Genomic DNA, 18,834 nt, shown 5'->3' with positions numbered 1-18,834 from the left:
TGCTAGCAGAGCACCTTACCCTCCCTGATTGAACTAATCTCGTTATCTCCACACTGATATATACCTGCCTCTGGAGATTTCCATTACTTGCATCTGAAGAAGTGAGGTTCTTACCCACGAAAGCTTATGCTCCCAGTACTTCTGTTAGTCTCAAAGGTGCCACAGGACCCTCTGTTGCTTTTCACCTGAGTGTTGTGGAAAATAGGTGAGGGCTATGGCACAACTTTGGACAAGCGCAATTAAAGAAGTTAGCCCAGAAAACTGAGATCATCCTGGCAATTTGGAATACTGGCATACTTATTGGCCTAGCATGGAGCTGGCAGAGACACTGAAAGAGGAAGAAGTTTCAGATAGCATGCACCCAGGAAACAAATGGAAAGGAAAGACTGTGAATGTACTACTTGTATCCATTTTAAAAAGGCCTCGCTAGATGCACTGCCACTCTACCTAATCTCTTAAATCTCACTCAGATGGAGAGGTAGTTTCACAAACCCAGATGAATACAGAGGTTTTCCGGGGATTAGTCATTTATTATATTTTATTAAAGGAGAAGTAATGAAGTGCATACACTGTACATGCTAATGATTTACAGAGACTATAATGACAATACCTTCTGCTCATACAGCACTTTTCATTCTGAAAGCGCTGTATAGAACAAAACGCCCTATGCAGGTAGACAAATAAGTATTAGCCCCATTTTATAGATGAGGAGATAGACAGATATTAAGTGACTTGCTCATCACACCTCAGTAAATCAGCAGCAGAAACAGGATTAGAAATCAGGACATCCAGACTCCAATCCCATGCTCAAGGCTATGTTGCTTCTCTGTACCCAGCCTACTACAGAGTCCCCCTCATACCAGGCTACTCCAGGAGGTTAATATGCTACTCCTGGGGAAATTTTGTGCCACTGGGCATGTGCAGAATTCATATCCCCCGCAGATTTTTTTTCTCCACAGAAAATACATTCAACTGGAGAGGTGCTGAAGTTATGGCTTTCATCCACTAGGGGCTGCTGTGGCACCAGAACAGAGGGCAGCCGGCTAACCAGCCGTAGCAGTGAGCTACAGAGGAAGGAAGGAAGGAAGGAAGGAAGGAAGGAAGGAAGAGGAGGCTGCATTCCTCACAGTGCCCTGCCCATGGGGCCAGGTGAGAAACATAAGAACGTCCATACTGGGTCAGACCAATGGTCCATCTAGCCCAATATCCCATCTTCCAACAGTGGCCAATGCCAGGTGCTTCAGAGGGAATGAACAGAACAGATAATCATCAAGTGATCAAGGAGGCACAGGGGGTAGGGGAGGGAACAGGCAGAGTGGGGCACACAGGGCTGCTGGGCTTCAGAAAGGCTAGTGGGGGGGACAGACTGGGGTGGGGGCTGAATGGAGGTGCAGGGCCACACGGGGACTGGCAGAGGGGTGACTGAGTGGAGGTGCAGAGACACATGGGGACAAAGGAAGGGGGGTGGCTGAGTGGGGGTGCAGGGACACATGGTACCTTCCAGTCCTATGAATCTATGGGGATAGGGGCAGATGTGCCGGGATCAGCCAGGGTCTGCATGGGGGAGGCTCCCCAACTCCTTAACGATACCTCCCCTGACCCCATCCCCGGGGGGAAAAAACTGTTCTATATTTCTCTCACCCACACCCAACAATCCTCCAGGTTCACTCCCAGGCTTCTTCCCTCTCTCTCTCAGCCCCTCCATTACCACTCCCACCCCCAAGCCTTTGCCCTGCTTTTCTGAAGGGTGTGGGAAATAAGTTTCTCTATTGTAATTTAAATGAGTTATTACTCAAAGTTCTGTATTAATACGCTTAGCAAGGAATCTGTCAAAAAACATTTCCTGAATCTTTTTTGTCTGTATTGTTACAAAAATACTTCCTGACAGGTATTTTGAAATACATTACCAAATAACTGAAACTGGCATGATTATATTGTATTATTTTGACAAATAAAAAATGCAGAATTTGAAAATATTGTGCACAGAATTTAATTTTTTTTTTTTTGGCCACAGAATTCACCCAGGAGTAATATGCATGTTATTTCTGGTATGCTTGGTAGGTCTAGCATTTACCATTTTTCCTCAGTCAACATAAAACAAAAGGAAAATCAATAAAAATATATTAAGAATGAAGAATCAGAATTAGCCAGTTCTGATGCACAACATATACCTGCCACCCAACAACAGCATTCTGCCAATCCACCAAGTTCTCATACAGCCAAAAAGTGGGCCCAGTTCCAAATTCAGCTATTTTCCTTCTGTAGGCAAAGAACAATTTATTTACTTCTGCTCTCTTCCAGGTCCATAGGAGCCAGTCCTGGTTAAGTGAAGGGTTGCAATGTTGGTCTTTACAGTACATTGATAAGGAAAGCCAACAGCCACTGCAGCAGTTTGTCAATCCATTTTTCTATCAAGTTTTGGCCCATGCTGTTTAACAGGCTTTAACTGACACACCTGCGTAAGGAGTTTTATTACCTTTCAATACCTGCAATCTTTAAATCCAGACCAGCAGTCCCCAGACTTTTCAGGGTCGCACCCCCACTTACCCATTCGCGCCCCACCCCCGAGCTGGGAGTGAAAGCCAAGACTATAACAGGGTTCAAAAAAGAACTAGAAAAATTCATGGAGGATAGGTCCATCAAACGCTATTAACCAGGAGGGGCAGGGATGGTGTCCCTAGCCTCTATTTGCCAGAAGCTGGCAATGGGCAGCAGGGGATGGATCACTTGATGATTCCCTGTTCTGTTCATTCCCTCTGGGGCACTTGGTATCGGCCACTGTCGGAAGACAGGATACTGGGATAGATGAACCTTTGGTCTGACCCAGTATGGCCATTCTTATGTTCTTATGCGATGCAGACAGGGATTAGGGGGGCAAATCTGGAGGTGCAGCTGCCGGTGGGTCTGGGGCCAAGGCCGGGGCCAAAGCCACGGCCAGGCTGCAGTGGGGGACGGCAGCCGGGCCCGGTTCAGCTCCGTTCCCAGCCCCACCCCCAACCTTGGCCCCAGGCCGAGAACAAACCCACAGCCAAGGCTGGGGTTGGGACCAGGAGCAGGGGCAGGGGCGGGTCTGCAGCCGTGCTGCAGTGAGGACCAGGGCCAGCAGCCAGGCCCACGGCCTGGTGCAGCTCTGCCCCCACTCCCAGCTTCGGCCCAGGAATAGAGCCATGGCCAGGGGTAGGGCCGGGAACAGAGATGGGGCCGATGCTGGGGACGGAGCCAAGTGGCGGGGCCGAGTGGCACTCCCTTCCTACCCCCTGTGGGGGGCTGGCCCGGGCATGCCTCATAGTTTGTGGACCTCTGATCCAGACCAAGCTCACCTCCCACTTCCTTCAGCCATTTAATCAGAAATGGAAATGTATACATCAACATTTGTCAGTAATGTGTTCTCCCAGTAATTTGTTAACTACAGGGAAACCCAAATAGCTCACCCTCCAATAATAAGGAGAAACAGTAACTGAACATAGTGGCCTTGGATTTACAAGAATGTTAGAGGTTATTCATTTCAAGAAGTGTTATGAACCTAAAAAGGTTTAATTTAGTCTGACTGTTTTGCAAACCTATTTAAGATCTCATATAGTAAATATGGCAGGCGACCAGCTTGGCTAAACAGTGAAATCCTTGCTGATCTTAAACGCAAAAAAGAGGCTTATAAGGAGTGGAAGATTGGACAAATGACCAGGGAGGAGTATAAAAATATTGCTCAGGCGTGCAGGAGTGAAATCAGGAAGGCCAAATCACACTTGGAGTTGCAGTTAGCAAGAGATGTTAAGAGTAACAAGAAGGGTTTCTTCAGGTATGTTAGCAACAAGAAGAAAATCAAGGAAAGTGTGGGCCCCTTACTGAATGAGGGAGGCAACCTAGTGACCGAGGATGTGGAAAAAGCTAATGTACTCAATGATTTTTTTGCCTCTGTCTTCACGCACAAGGTCAGCTCCCAGATTGCTGCACTGGGCAGTACAGCATGGGGAGAAGGTGACCAACCCTCTGTGGAGAAAGAAGTGGTTCGGGACTATTTAGAAAAACTGGACGTGCACAAGTCCATGGGGCCGGATGCGCTGCATCCGAGGGTGCTAAAGGAGTTGGCGGGTGAGATTGCAGAGCCATTAGCCATTATTTTTGAAAACTCATGGCGATCGGGGGAGGTCCCAGATGACTGGAAAAAGGCTAATGTAGTGCCCATCTTTAAAAAAGGGAAGAAGGAGGATCCGGGGAACTACAGGCCAGTCAGCCTCACCTCAGTCCCTGGAAAAATCATGGAGCAGGTCCTCAAGGAATCAATTATGAAACATTTAGAGGACAGGAAAGTGATCAGGAACAGTCAGCATGGATTCACGAAGGGGAAGTCATGCCTGACTAACCTAATTGCCTTCTATGATGAGATAACTGGCTCTGTGGATGAGGGGAAAGCAGTGGATGTCTTATTTCTTGACTTTAGCAAAGCTTTTGATACTGTTTCCCACAGTATTCTTGCCACCAAGTTAAAGAAGTATGGGCTGGATGAATGGACTGTAAGGTGGATAGAAAGCTGGCTAGATCGTCGGGCTCAACGGGTAGTGATCAATGGCTCCATGTCTAGTTGGCAGCTGGTTTCAAGTGGAGTGCCCCAAGGGTCGGTCCTGGGGCCGGTTTTGTTTAATATCTTTATTAATGATCTGGAGGATGGTGTGGACTGCACTCTCAGCAAGTTTGCAGATGACACTAAACTAGGAGGCGTGGTAGATACACTAGAGGGTAGGGATCGGATACAGAGGGACCTAGACAAATTAGAGGATTGGGCAGAAAAAAACCTGATGAGGTTCAACAAGGACAAGTGCAGAGTCCTGCACTTAGGACGGAAGAATCCCATGCACTGCTACAGACTAGGGACCGAATGGCTAGGTAGCAGTTCTGCTGAAAAGGACCTAGGGGTCACAGTGGACGAGAAGCTGGATATGAGTCAACAGTGTGCTCTTGTTGCCAAGAAGGCTAACGGCATTTTGGGCTGTATAAGTAGGGGCATTGCCAGCAGATCGAGGAACGTGATCGTTCCCCTTTATTCGACATTGGTGAGGCCTCATCTGGAATACTGTGTCCAGTTTTGGTCCCCACACTACAAGAAGGATGTGGAAAAATTGGAAAGAGTCCAGCGGAGGGCAACAAAAATGATTAGGGGTCTGGAGCACATGACTTATGAGGAGAGGCTGAGAGAACTGGGATTGTTTAGTCTCCAGAAGAGAAGAATGAGGGGGGATTTGATAGCAGCCTTCAACTACCTGAAGGGGGGTTCCAAAGAGGATGGAGCTCGGCTGTTCTCAGTGGTGGCAGATGACAGAACAAGGAGCAATGGTCTCAAGTTGCAGTGGGGGAGGTCCAGGTTGGATATCAGGAAAAACTATTTCACTAGGAGGGTGGTGAAACACTGGAATGCGTTACCTAGGGAGGTGGTGGAGTCTCCTTCCTTGGAGGTTTTTAAGGCCCGGCTTGACAAAGCCCTGGCTGGGATGATTTAGCTGGGAATTGGTCCTGCTTTGAGCAGGGGGTTGGACTAGATGACCTCTTGAGGTCCCTTCCAACTCTGATATTCTATGATTCTATGATTCTATGATACTATGAATAGAGAAATACAATTTTACATGTATGGGCCATTTAATAAAAGCGGTCTGATCCATCTACATGGTTTACAAAGCTTTTGCAGTCTCTCTAATAAATGTGTTCCTTTCCATGGGGCTTTACGCACCTCTATTGTAACTTCTGTCACCCAAATGTGAACAGCTACTACCTTCAATTTGACAAGTAAGGATCAAAAGCCCTGTTTATATATCTCCCGAACTCCACCAATGGGAATGTGTCACTTTCAAGACCTACTTCTTTCAAAATCTTGCCTTTTAGGCAAATTGCTTAACAACCCTTTCAGATTAGCATAAGAAATTTCAAGAAATTTTTTCCTTTAGCTTCTCTACAGTTGCAGAAGACAGAGGATGTTTCACTTACATAGAAGTCAGTGGTATAAAATAAACAGGTGGTACCTGGACAGGTTCTCCCAAAGTAATAAAGGCCAACTAGGAACCAAACAACGCAATGCAGGGAAGCTGAAATAATTTTATCAGTCCCTGATTTTTCAGATTAACAGGACATTGAGATAGAGACATGGAACTTTCAAGTAGGAAGAAATTTTTTTCCCCACTAAAATGGAATGGCCCTGCTAGCCATCGTAGAAGCGTGCCGTATACATGCCAGCACATGCTCATCTGGGATGCAACCCAGATCTTCTATAAAGCACTGGAGCTCTTTTTCGTAATTCATATTGCCTATGTTACAAAGCCAGATTGCTCCAACAGAAACTGTCCCAGAAACTCCTGAAAAGAATTCAGTAGACAGATAAGTCTTTTAAGTAAAAAAGATTACAAATTTCTATTGCTTAGACTGAGGAACATCTTCCATAAGCAAGAGTATGATATATCTCTGTCTCTTCCTCTTTGGTTAGACCATGCCAGTGTAGTGCCCTGATATATCCAGAGCCATTCTGCTTTGACTTAGTAGTAACAGAATGTCAAAATTATTTACCTTAAGGATAAACACACAGGCTGCCGAGTCAAACCACATGTTCTATCTGAACCTCTGGGCAAAGTGCTTTAATTTACCCATAAATATTCTCTAGGTCTCAAAAAGACCTACTTTTGTAGGAGATTTTGCATTTTGCAAGGATATACAGCATGTTTATAGATTCAACAGAGCCACACATTATAACATATCAGGTCTCATTGGACTCTAGCTCAACATTTTATGTAGAAAAGTATAGAAAGAGCTGAATAGAGCTTTTCAAAAATCAAGTAACACTGCAATTCTGTTAAAGCTTTGTGCAGACTCATCACCTTTGTGAGATTACCTTGAAAAGGCTTGGTAAGGAGAGATGGTATTTTATGAACACTAAGCTGAGGTTTATCAGTGCACTAAAGCTAACTTTACCTTCTGTAGGAAGAGGACAATTCTAATAAGCATCTTGGCATGCAGTTCCTCCAAGGTGAAGAGTGTCCGTGGAGTCCGTATGAAAATCTTGGTCTTCCCATAGGCTACATCATGCTGAAACCCACAGCACTCAATCAATTTCTTCACAGCTTCTTTGTCTGAAGAGAGGTCATGGTTTGGCCAAGTAAATTCTGAGACCATCTTGTACCTGGATTAACACAAAAAAATTAAATCTATCATCAACTTCCCATCTGTGCTCCCAAGCCAACCCTTAAACACATTGTAGAGTTTATCTTTTAGATTAAGATTTCTGTTCACTGATGGCTGTAATAATTTAGATATTCTGTGGATGTGACGGGATTCCATGAGAAGTACAAAAAGGAATGAGAGCAGCAGAGTTGAAAGATGGATGATTTTTGGAATACCAGTAAGAACTACCACAGTCACCCCAATAAGAACAGATGCAACATGGCAGAGCCCACCCATAGATCCTTGCAGGATGAGCAAATCCGCTACTCAACTCAAGTTATTTCTTGACTTTCTATTTCAACAGTTTTTAAACATTTGCTAAGAACAAAACCTTTATTTCAACTTTCTTTGCAGAAGTCAACTGAAATTGAGCTATGTACTTAATGTTTATTCAGAAAAACTGGACCTTTTTAAAATCCTGCACCCATCTCCTGCCCCTCATTTCTGTACCACTCCCAGACTAGTTTCATTATGCTAGAAAGTGGCAGGCAGCTGTGTGGCACTCTGCGCTCCAAAGCGGTACCCTGGCACCCCTATATTTACCATGGTGATATAATTATGATATGTTTGGTACAAAGTATGCCTTGTGAGGTATCATTTTAAAAGGCTTGATCTGTCGAACATTAATATCCTGTTGGATTGCATGTGCTTTCATTGTATGGGAAGTTATGAAGTTTTGCTATGTGTGTGTGTTACTGAAATATGTTGTAAAGTTGGGAACACCCACAACCAGCCTTTCAAGTACAACAATGGAGTAGCTGATGATGGTCTATTAAATGGAGTCCACACTCACAACAACTATCCTAGAAACTGTATACAATGGAGACCTTCTCAGAGATAGCACGTAGACAATAGAGACTGCTTTCAACAAGTATGTTAGCAACAAGGTGGTGGTCAGGGAAAGTGTGGGACCCTTACCGAATGGGGGAGGCAACCTAGTGACAGATGATGTGGAAAAAGCTGAAGTACTCAATGCTTTTTTTGCCTTCGTCTTCACAGACAAGGTCAGCTCCCAGACTGCTGCACTGGGCAGCACAGTATGGGAAGGAGATGAGCAGCCTTCAATGGTGAAAGAACAGGTTAAGGACTATTTAGAAAAGCTGGACATGCACAAGTCCATGGGGCCGGATCTAATGCATCCAAGGGTGCTGAGGGAGTTGGCTGATATGATTGCAGAGCCATTGGCCATTATCTTTGAAAACTCGTGCTGACTGGGGAAGGTCCCGGATGTTTCGAAAAAGGGCAAAAAAGGGAAGAAGGAGAATCCAGGGAACTACAGACCTCAGCCTCACCTCAGTCTTTGGAAAAATCATGGAGCAGGTCCTCAAGGAAACCATTTTGAAGCACTTGGAGGAGAGGAAGGTGATCAGGAACAGTCAACATGGATTCACCAAGAGCAAGTCATGACTGACCAACCTGATTGCCTTCTATGATGAGATAACTGGCTCTGTGGATGAGGGGAAAGCAGTGCACGTGATATACCTTGACTTTAGCAAAGCTTTTGATATGGTCTCCCACAGTATTCTTGCCAGCAAGATAAAGAAGTATGGACTGGATGAAAGGACTAAAAGGTGGATAGAAAGCTGGCTAGATCATCGGGCTCAACAGGTAGTGATCAACGGCTCCATGTCTAGTTGGCAGCCTGTATCAAGCAGAGTGCCACAGGGATTAGTCCTGTGGTCGGTTTTGTTCAACATGTTTATTAATGGTCCGGATGGTGGGATGGATTGCACCTTCAGCAAGTTCGCAGATGACACTAAGCTGGGGAGAGAGGTAGATATGCTGGAGTGTAGGGATAGGGTCCAGAGGGACCTAGACAAATTGGAGAACTGGGCAAAAGAAATCTGAAGAGGTTCAACAAAGACAAGTGCAGAGTCTTGCACTTAGGACAGAAGAATCCCATGCACTGTTACAGACTAGGGACCGAGTGGCTAAGCAGCAGTTCTGCAGAAAAGGACCCGGGGATTACAGCGGACGAAAAGATGATTAGGAGTCAACAGTGTGCTCTTGTTGCCGAGAAGGCTAACGGCATATTGGGTTGCACTAGTAGGAACATGTCCGCAGATCGAGGGAAGTGATTATTCCCCTCTATTCAGCACTGGTGAGGCCACATCTGGAGTACTGCGTCCAGTTTTGGGGGGCCCCCTACAGAAAGGATGTGGAGAAATTGGAGAGAGTCCAGCGGAGAGCAAAAAAAATGATTCGAGGGCTGGGACACATGACTTACGAGGAGAGGCTGAGGGAACTGGGCTTGTTTAGTCTTCAGAAGAGAAGAGTGAGGGGGGATTTGATAGCAGCCTTCAACTACCTGAAGGGGGGGGGGGGGGTTTCCAAAGAGGATGAGCTAAGCTGTTCTCAGTGGTGGCAGATGACAGAACAAGAAGCAATGGTCTCAAGTTGCAGTGGGGGAGGTTTAGGTTGGATATGAGGAAAAACTATTTCACTAGGAGGGTGGTGAAGCACTGGAATGGGTTACCTAGGGAGGTGGTGGAATCTCCATCCTTAGAGGTTTTTAAGGCCTCACTTGACAAAGCCCTGGGTGGGATGATTTAGTTGGTGTTGGGCCTGCTGTGAACAGGGCGTTGGACTAGATGACCTTCTGAGGTCTCTTCCAACCCCTAATCTTCTATGATTCTATGCTTGACTCATGTCATTGCAAAGGTTCTTTCCAGGAAGCTGAAAGAAACTACAAAAGAGGGGAAGTGACATCATCACTTGGCCTCTTCTCCCCCCCACAACTCAACACCTGGAAACACATCTGGAGGACAAAGACTGAATAGGGGAGGTGGTCCCAGGCTGGAAAGGAGAATCCCAGCCTGTGTATTCAGGAACCAGATCATCTACCAGGGTGAGACACTGCTTGATTCAGATCCTGTCTAGTTTATAGAACTCAGACTGTGGTTTTACTTTTATTTCTTAGGTAACTAACTTTGATCTGTACACTTATTACTTACAATCAATTAAAATCTATCTTTCTGTAGTTAATAAATCTATTTTATATTTTACCTAAAACAGTGCATATTTGTTGAAACGCTTTGGGCAATCTGCTCAGTGTACAAAAGCTGGTGCATTTCCTCTTTCTTTTGCAGAAGTGGCAGACTGGGTAATAAAACGTACAGTGGTTAGGGCAAGAGGGTGCTGCTCTGGGGTCCAAGGCTGGGGAGCTGAGGGAATTGGCTGGAGCTTCTCTATTGTTGGTTCATGAGCGGCTGGCAAAAGCATTCATGTAACTCAGTTGGGCGTGGCCCTGACTGTGGATGTCTGTGTAGGTGCAGTACCTGGAGAGGTTTGTGGCTTAGCAACAGCATCACAGTGTGGGAGAGCCCAGGTTAGTAAGCCAGAGGGCTCAGCGGTACCCCAGTTCCAGGTTGCACCCTGGGGAACCAGTCACAAGCTGATCATCAAGTAGGTGGGTTCAAGAACTATCCTCCTTTATCAGGCATTTCATTACTCACTTTTCCAAACTCCCCACACACAAAGAAAAGCAGAAAACAGTTCAGCATTAAACAACTATGAATCAAACAGGAAAATAATAAGATCTGACTCTGCTCTGCCATAAAGTATGCTATATTTGAGAATTGCTGATTGGATAAATAGGTTTTTGCAAGGGAGCAACAATGAATTTTCTGCATATGATTTACAGACTTAATCAATAATGCAATAGGCAATTTCACCATAACATTATCCATATTCATGTACTAAAGGAAACACATTCAGCAGTTTTAACTATTTGCCCATTTAAAACCCCATGAACTGAGAAGTCAGAATTCAATCCCAATTTTCTAGGCATGGATTTTTTTCAGTTGGCAAGCTAATTCAGAAATAAATGTTAGATGGACAACCACAAATCTGGTGTCACAACCTTAGAAAACCTTTTTAGAGGAAATAGGGTCTAATCTAAAGTTGCTGGGGTTCATTCTATAACAAAAAAGAGAGTACTACACTGACTAAAATAACACTATCCAAAATATATACAATACTGTCACTGTTCTTTTAAAATTAACCTCTGAACAAACTTGACAGCAAAAAACCTGCTGTAGCACATGGTTCGAAGCAGGCCCCAGTATATCAGTGACAGAGGATAATGGAAGGCACAACATGATTGTTTGGTTAAGAGTATGCTAAAGTATAAAAAAGCTGACATTTCAAAAAAAAAAAAAAAAATCCCTTACAGTCTCACGATGAAGAGTTTTTGCATTTATATTTGGAAGGGCTCAGAGCTCTCACTCCCAAATAAATCTACATGCAGTACATAAATATTTTACATACACACATACCAAAACACTTTTGTTTGGTTTCAGATCTCTGCTCTCTATTCCCAGTGGAAAAATGTTTCTGCTATAATTAATTCACTGGGATATGAAATGGAAAAATCTTTCACCTCAAGACATTTCACATTAGACGAAAGAGACAATCAGGGTGACAGAGCAAATCCGCCTTTTATTAAGCAGACCTGATGGGGTCAGACAAGAGGAATAAAATGTCAGATCTAAAACCAGTACAACAAGGTAGGAGGAAGATTTTATGAAAGAGAAATTAAAATCTCCAGAAGAGACAAGGCTGCATCAACAAAAGAGATCCAACATTTAGACATTACAGGTATCAATTTAATGCAGGGCAGTTTTACGCTCTCTCTCTCTCTCTCTCTCTCTCAATACAACAACTGGTAGTATTAACATTGTCAGAATACTGCTGCAGGCTTTCCATCTCTCCAGCAGCATGTGCAGTGGAAGCTCACTAATTCCTTCCCTGAGGCTAAGAGCATGACCCCGATCCCCTAGCAAGTCAAAATCCCAAAACCTTACTGCTAATTATAATGAAGCAGGACCCAGAATAAATCTGCTGCCTGACAGAATAGCTCTTCCCCTCCCCCATGCCTAAAGATCTCAACAGCCTTCAAGGTCATCCATACATTAAACATCCTCCTCTGCACTCCTTTGTTTTTTCTCTCCCCTTCATTTTTAACCTACAGAAGGAAACTGAAAGAAAGGTTGCTTTTTAAAACCTACAATCCTCAATGGAAGTCTCCTGAAATTCAGACATAATATTTGCTGATAAATTCTGGGTTTGAACATGAAGCAAGAGATTTTTATCACCTCAATTCAGTTGGTGGGGTTTCCAGTGTTATTTTCATGCCACACTTAATGTTACTTTAGAAGAGGCATTAGAGCTGGGAATGACAATAATGAAAAGTGTTTGATTATATTCTCAAGAAACCAAGCTTCCCGGCCACCACCTTCCCCAAAAGATACCGAGCCATAAGATTTTTGGCAATTTAGATGTTAAAACCAATAATGCAACACACAAGCATTTAATGACAATGTATTGATTTCAAGATACATTTTACCCCTAAGAATGCCAGTGAAGCCAAGTGAAAACAGATTGACTGTGGGCTGGATCTAAATATGCTTGATCTTACTTTACTGTAAAGTGATAAAATGGGAGCTTTCCTGAATACAAGTTCTAAGTAAAGAGAGTAAGGAGGTCAGGATACGGTATGTTAATTATTGTTTCTCTCGCTTTCGCTAATAAAGTGAGATATCAAGTGTGTTGGAGTGTTTTAAGGCTAAGCAATGCAACAAGGGGTTAAAAGGTCGTACCAGTTGCTATACATGAATCTAATTTTCCAGCCATTAGCTTCATTTTGCTGATTGGATAAATAGGACATACAAGAGCTTATCACATATCCACTAAACAGTAGCTTCTTGTGCAATCATAAGAGCAGATTTTAATGGATTCCTGATAATGTGCACGTGTGTGAATGAGGGCAGAATCAAGCCCGAAACTTGTATGATGTTGAAAAGTTACAGTTCATGACAAAATTGAAGTACAGTAAATAGTATTTGTTGAACCATACCCTTTTATTACCCTTCAGTTACTGGAAAAAAATGGTCAAAGCCATATTAGTTATTATGAACAACAGAGCTCTTCCAATTCTTTCTTTCCTACACTTGCCTATGTACAGTTTTTCATTTTTCCCACACTCAGGGTCAGTTTCTCACTTGCTCAAATAAGTCAAAAACCAAAATCAATTCAATGATCCACCAGCAAGATGATGAAATTCTAGATATGCACAGTACTTGACATATGCTGTAAGAAACCTTAAGGCTTGTCTTCACTACCAGGGTAAGTAGACCTAAGTTACACTACTCCAGCTACGTTATTTACATAGCTGGAGTAGACATAGCCTACATCAACCTACCGCGGTATCTTCACTGCGCTGCATCGATGGGAGATGCTCTCCTGTCGACTTACCTTACTCTTCTCGGCGAGATGGAGTATCGGGGTCGACTGGAGAGCGCTCTGCAGTTGATTTAGCGGGTCTTCATTAGACCCGCTAAATCGACACCCGCTGCATCGATTGCAGCAGTGTCGATCTCCCCGGTAGTGAAGACAAGCCCTTAGCTTAAGCAACATTTCTAGCTACTAAAAACACAGCGCAGCATGCATCAAAAATCATGTTTTCATGGGGTCAAGTCATATCATCGCATTCCTATCCTCCCACCTTCTATTTATAAATTCACTGAGTCCAAAGGTTTCCTTTCTGACCCATGTAATGTCACTCTATATTTGGAAAGTGTTTTTCTCCCCCAGGAAAGGAAACTTTCCATACTTCTCCAAAAATATAAGACAATATTTAGAAGAGAAAACACAAGACATTATTTAATTCTGTGTCTAGGGTTAATTTTTTGTGGGGAGGATATTCATTGTCCATTAACTCTAACCATACTAAGACAGTAACAGAACACTGGTTCAGTCTAACTGGAGTCATGGTGTTTTCATCCCTGCTGTTTATAAAAGGTGGAAAATGGTAGCCCATAAAGAATGCACTCCTCAAGTCTGTGCATCTAACCCTAACCCTAACCCTTCTGTGACCAACAGTGTTTTATCCAAGCCACTAGTGTGTGCTCAAAAAAGAAACAGTATATGTACACCATGCATGACTAAAGATCACCAGACTAAAGGATTCTATGTTTATAGATCATAGTGAAGGCAGATCATTAGATTGTGCAGCTCAACTAATAGCCTAGAAAGCCGGCAAACATCTCAACAACAACAAAAACATGCACTAATTCCCTTCTCACCTGTGAAGAAACTTTTCATATGTTTGGCGGTAGGCAAATCCTGCCCGCCGTACCCTGACATTCTCCAGAAGTCCAAGGTATTCCACCTGATGCCTGCAGCGTTCTTCATCAAACAGCTGTGATGACTTCTTTTCATTGGGCTTAATGCATCGGACATAATATGGCTCCTATGGGGACAAATCAAACAATGACTTGCACAGAGCTAAGAACTTTGTGAAAGATACAATTTACTAAATAAAACACACGAATGCACAATTAAAGTAAGTATGCACTCTCCTAAACAGTTTGCCTTTGAATATGAACACGATATAACATATTAACTGAAATTTTCTCTTCAGTTACAGAAAGGAAACAAGACAAAGCTACCGTCATTGAGGAGCATTTGGAGTAATAAGGTGACATGGGGGGACATGTTTGCAAGGAATAAGTATAGACAAATTAAGGGGTCCCAGTACAATAATGAGTCACTGGCACAAAGACATGTGTCCTTGAAAAGTATGGAGTCAGATTCCCTCAATTGATCCAAATGGACCACCTGCACTCCAGAGGACTTTATCCCAAGGGGGAGAGAGTTACGTTTCACCACTCACATTCAAAGCTCCCCCCAGGGGAGCACAACAATAGTTGCCACCATGAGCCCCGTCAAATGAGGCTGCTTCACCACCCACTTTTCGGGGGTCACCTTGCCCAGCCATAACTTTTCTCTAACAGGCCCTGAGTCTGGCTTACCCATAACCTCTTTGGACCACATCTCAAGCGCCCTTGGTCAATTCTAGCTCAAGCCCATATATGCCATTCAAGCAGCATATAGAGACCATATAGGTTCCACAACTGGCTAGGGAAGAATTCTTCTAGAAGAGAAGATACAAAGAGTCAACTTATGCTGCCCCACCCAGCGCCTGGTAGAGGGCATACTGGAAGGGGAACCTCTGTAGGGCTGAGTGCCATAGAAACTCTGAACTACACTGGGCTGTAACATAGCCCATAGGCTTCTTGAATAAGGTTGCAGCCAATTAAAGAAGCCTCTGGGGCTGCTCCATGTTACACTGGTAGCCGCATCAGTCTCCAGAATGTCAAGAATCGAAGCAGCATGAAGGTGGCTTTTGCCACGCCCCCTCCAAGCACATGAAAAGATGGGAGTTACCTTGCCAAGTGGGGCATCAGTACTAATGAGGCCAATTCAATTAAGGTGGAAGTAGCCTATTCGCAACAGTTGACAAGAAGGGGTGAATATCATGTGCTGTAAAATATATATATATACTGCTTACTGTATTTTTCACTCCGTGCATCTGATGAAGTGGGTTTTAGCCCACAAAAGCTTATGCCCAAATAAATTTGTTAGTCTCTAAGGCAGTGGTTCTCAAACTTTTGTACTGGTGACCCCTTTCACATAGCAAGCCTCTGAGTGTGACCCTCCCCCCCTTATAAATTAAAAACACTTTAAAATATATTTAACGCCATTATAAATGCTGGAGGCAAAGCGAGGTTTGGGGTGGAGGCTAATAGCTTGCAACCCCCTCTCCCTCATAATAACCTCGTGACCCCCTGAGGGTCCCAACCCCCAATTTGAGAACCACTGCCACAGGGACGCCTCGTTGTTTTTGCTGATACAGACTAACACGGCTACCACTCTGAAAACTGTGGAAAAAATCTTTGCCTGAAAACAAATGGATGGCAAATGCCCAGTCTTCGTAATATTTAGCTCACATGTCATCAACAAAGTATTCAGTTACTTATTATCTGGATTAAAAAAATTTTAATTACAAATCAGTGTAATCTTTATTCATGTTTACAGCAGGTTTGGGAGACCTCAGCCTAGATAAATGTCTGAAAAAAGCTATTTTATGTTTGTTCTGTAATTTATGACAATAGGAAAGTTTAATCCATGCTTACCTGAAAGTTACCTTTCCTTAAGAAATAAGGTCCACAGATTCATTACAATGGGTACTTCAGCCTGCATGAAACCTGGGGGCAGAACCAGCCCTGTGTGCCCTGACTCCTTCTGGAACCGGACTCTCCCATGCCTTGTACACTTCCATAATACATTGTCTACTCCACCTAGCATCGGAGGACTTGGAATCTCTGAGTCCTTGATATTTCAGGTAGAAGGATACAAAAAGGCACCGGATCTCCTCATGGACTCTATGTTGGAGGTAAATTTTCAGAGCCCTTCTAACATCTAAGGTGTGCCACTTCTCCTCAGTGGGATGCTCTGGCCTTGGACACAATGAAGGGAGAATCACTTCTTGGAGGCATGGAAGGAAGAGTTCACCTTTGGGTGAAACGATTCCGGAGTTCTGAGCACTACCTTGTCTCCATGAAATATGCAGTAGGGCTCCTGCATAGAAAGCTCTGCCAACTCCAACACTTATCTGGAGGACGGGATGGCTACCAGAAAACAAGTCTTGATGGACAAATACTGACATCAGTAGTTCACGGGGTTTTTTTGGTCTGGGCTCACATCACGGATGTCTCATTTGGGAAACAGAGGCCTGCCTGCCTGCTTGGCTAACCGGACCCAAGGGCTACCTTGGGTTTCTGTGTCAGAGAATCCAGAGATTCTGCAAACACCATGCTACTATAGGCAGACACCCAATGAGCAATGGTGCTGCCCAGAAGCTGCGACTGGACAAAAGGGGATGGATCACCTGGTAAATTGCCCTGCTCTGATCATTCCCTCTGAAGCACCTGGCAGTGGCCACAGTTGGAAGACAAGATCCTGGGCTAGATGGACCATAGTCTGACCCACCATGGCCGTTCTTATGCCCACTGCATGATTTCCATCGCTTCAGCGTATAGCACTGGGCTTCTTGTTCACTACTGGTTGTTCACTTATGCGACTACAGTCATGTTGTCTGACTGATTGAGGATGTGATTCCCCTCTAGGCTGGGCTAGAACCTTTGCAGCATCAGCTTGGCTGCTCTTAGTTATAGGAAGGTTACACTGTGGGCTCTTTCCTCTGAGTTCCAGACGTCTTGAGCTGCATGAAATCCCAAATGTGCTCCCCATCCCTTGAAGCTGGCATTGATTGTGAAGATAAGGAGGTCTAGAAGGCATATGGGTATCCTTTTATGGACATGGCCTTGGGCTGACCACCATTTAGAAGAGTTGATTACCTGTGCCAGAACCTTCACTTGATATGTTCCCAGGAATGGACCTTAAAGACGAAGCCATGAAGGTGCCTGTTGTCTGACTGCACTCATGGAGTGATCCCTTTGCACAGTACTAGGAGGCCAAGTACTTGCAGGCTCAATGCTAAATTGGGTTTCTTGCAGTTCCAGAACAATGCAAGGAGGTCCTGAATCTTTTGGAACCTCTCTAGAATTGGATGTATCCTTGCTATCAAGGTGTCCATGGAAATGGGTAAGGAGACTGTCTGCCCAGAAGAGCCTGCCTCTCCAATCCTGCCTGCATCCCTTCCTGCATAAGAGAGGGTGGCTGAAGTGACCGGGCTACATCTTCCCCCAGAGACAGCTAAGCTCCCCAGCAGGACACAGACCCCTCCTTTTACCTCTGGCTTTTCTCACCTAGCTTTCCCTGAAGACTGCTGGGATATCAACCACAGCAAACACCTCTAGAGGGGGAGCAGTGATGAGGGGACAACTTCCTTCGAAAGTTCAAACACAGCCACAGGACCCAGATGGGAATGGGAATTGGAATTGTTAGCCTGAAAACTGGAAATAAAGTTTGGAATTTCCCTCAAGGCAGCTCTGCAACAGGGAAGCTTGGCCAAGCCACCAGCAGGCAGAAAAAACTGGAAGGATTTTCAGGAGGCAGGCATTCTCCTGCTGCCAGTCACTGCCAGGGCTGGGTTGGCTCCCAAGCTGCATAAGGCTGAAGTACTCATTGTGATGGATCTGGGGACCTGAGCACAATGAAGAATGAGTTGGTTTAAATCCAGTTCCAACATCATAGATTTCCACAGCACAAAGGTCAAAACTGGCAGTAACTAACATCCTTGTTATGAGAGGCATCAAGGATGGAATGGGCCATGGAGACCAATAGTGGCTCTTCCAGGTCCAAGTTGAAGCACATTGGCAGGGTACTGCTGGGACAGGTACTGCCCTGTTTTACCAAGTCTGTGAACAAAGGACACTGGTCTCCAGTGCTGTCAAGTATACCCTTCACAGCATTTTGAGATCTTACACACCATTGGAGTTTATCTCGCTTAAACTTACATTTATTTAAATGTTCTACAGTGGAGAAATGCAAAAAGGTCAACATGAGAGAGAGACACTCCTAAACCTGTCTTGGGATCTCTCTTTATAGCATCAGGATAATGCCTTCATTTTGGATTTTTTGGATTTCATTTTGTTTCAAAGTTTAATGCTTTTTCAAAGTAGTTTTTGTACTTCATAATGGTCTGTAATTAACATCCCGGTACCATAGATACTAGGGTAAACTGCAGTGGATACTTCAACATTAACATTACTGCCAACTTGATTTTTATAGGGGTACATATCTGGTTCCCATTGCTGTGGTATCTGAGCCCCTCACACTGTCTTTAGTGCATTTATCCTCTGTGAAGTGGGGAGGAACTATTCTCTCTGT

The 18,834-nt window shown here is 44.2% G+C and overlaps 1 protein-coding gene across 2 annotated transcripts in view; it reads right to left on the bottom strand.

The window, feature by feature from the left end:
* The window catches only part of MYO1D (myosin ID), a 371,118-nt gene that overhangs the window by 205,621 nt on the left and 146,663 nt on the right, over nucleotides 1-18,834 (bottom strand). For both annotated transcript variants that reach the window (XM_034755839.1, XM_034755840.1), the window contains exons 15-16: nucleotides 14,283-14,449; nucleotides 6,949-7,156 (exon numbers count right to left, since the gene is read on the bottom strand). In XM_034755839.1, coding sequence (XP_034611730.1) covers nucleotides 6,949-7,156; nucleotides 14,283-14,449 — 375 coding nt within the window. The remainder of the gene's footprint in view (nucleotides 1-6,948; nucleotides 7,157-14,282; nucleotides 14,450-18,834) is intronic.

The sequence above is a fragment of the Trachemys scripta genome, chromosome 23 (assembly GCF_013100865.1).
Source record: "Trachemys scripta elegans isolate TJP31775 chromosome 23, CAS_Tse_1.0, whole genome shotgun sequence".
In the NCBI taxonomy this organism is placed as follows: domain Eukaryota; kingdom Metazoa; phylum Chordata; order Testudines; family Emydidae; genus Trachemys; species Trachemys scripta.
The sequence above is the reverse complement of the archived record's forward strand: the minus strand, read 5'-3'. Positions and strand labels throughout refer to the sequence as shown.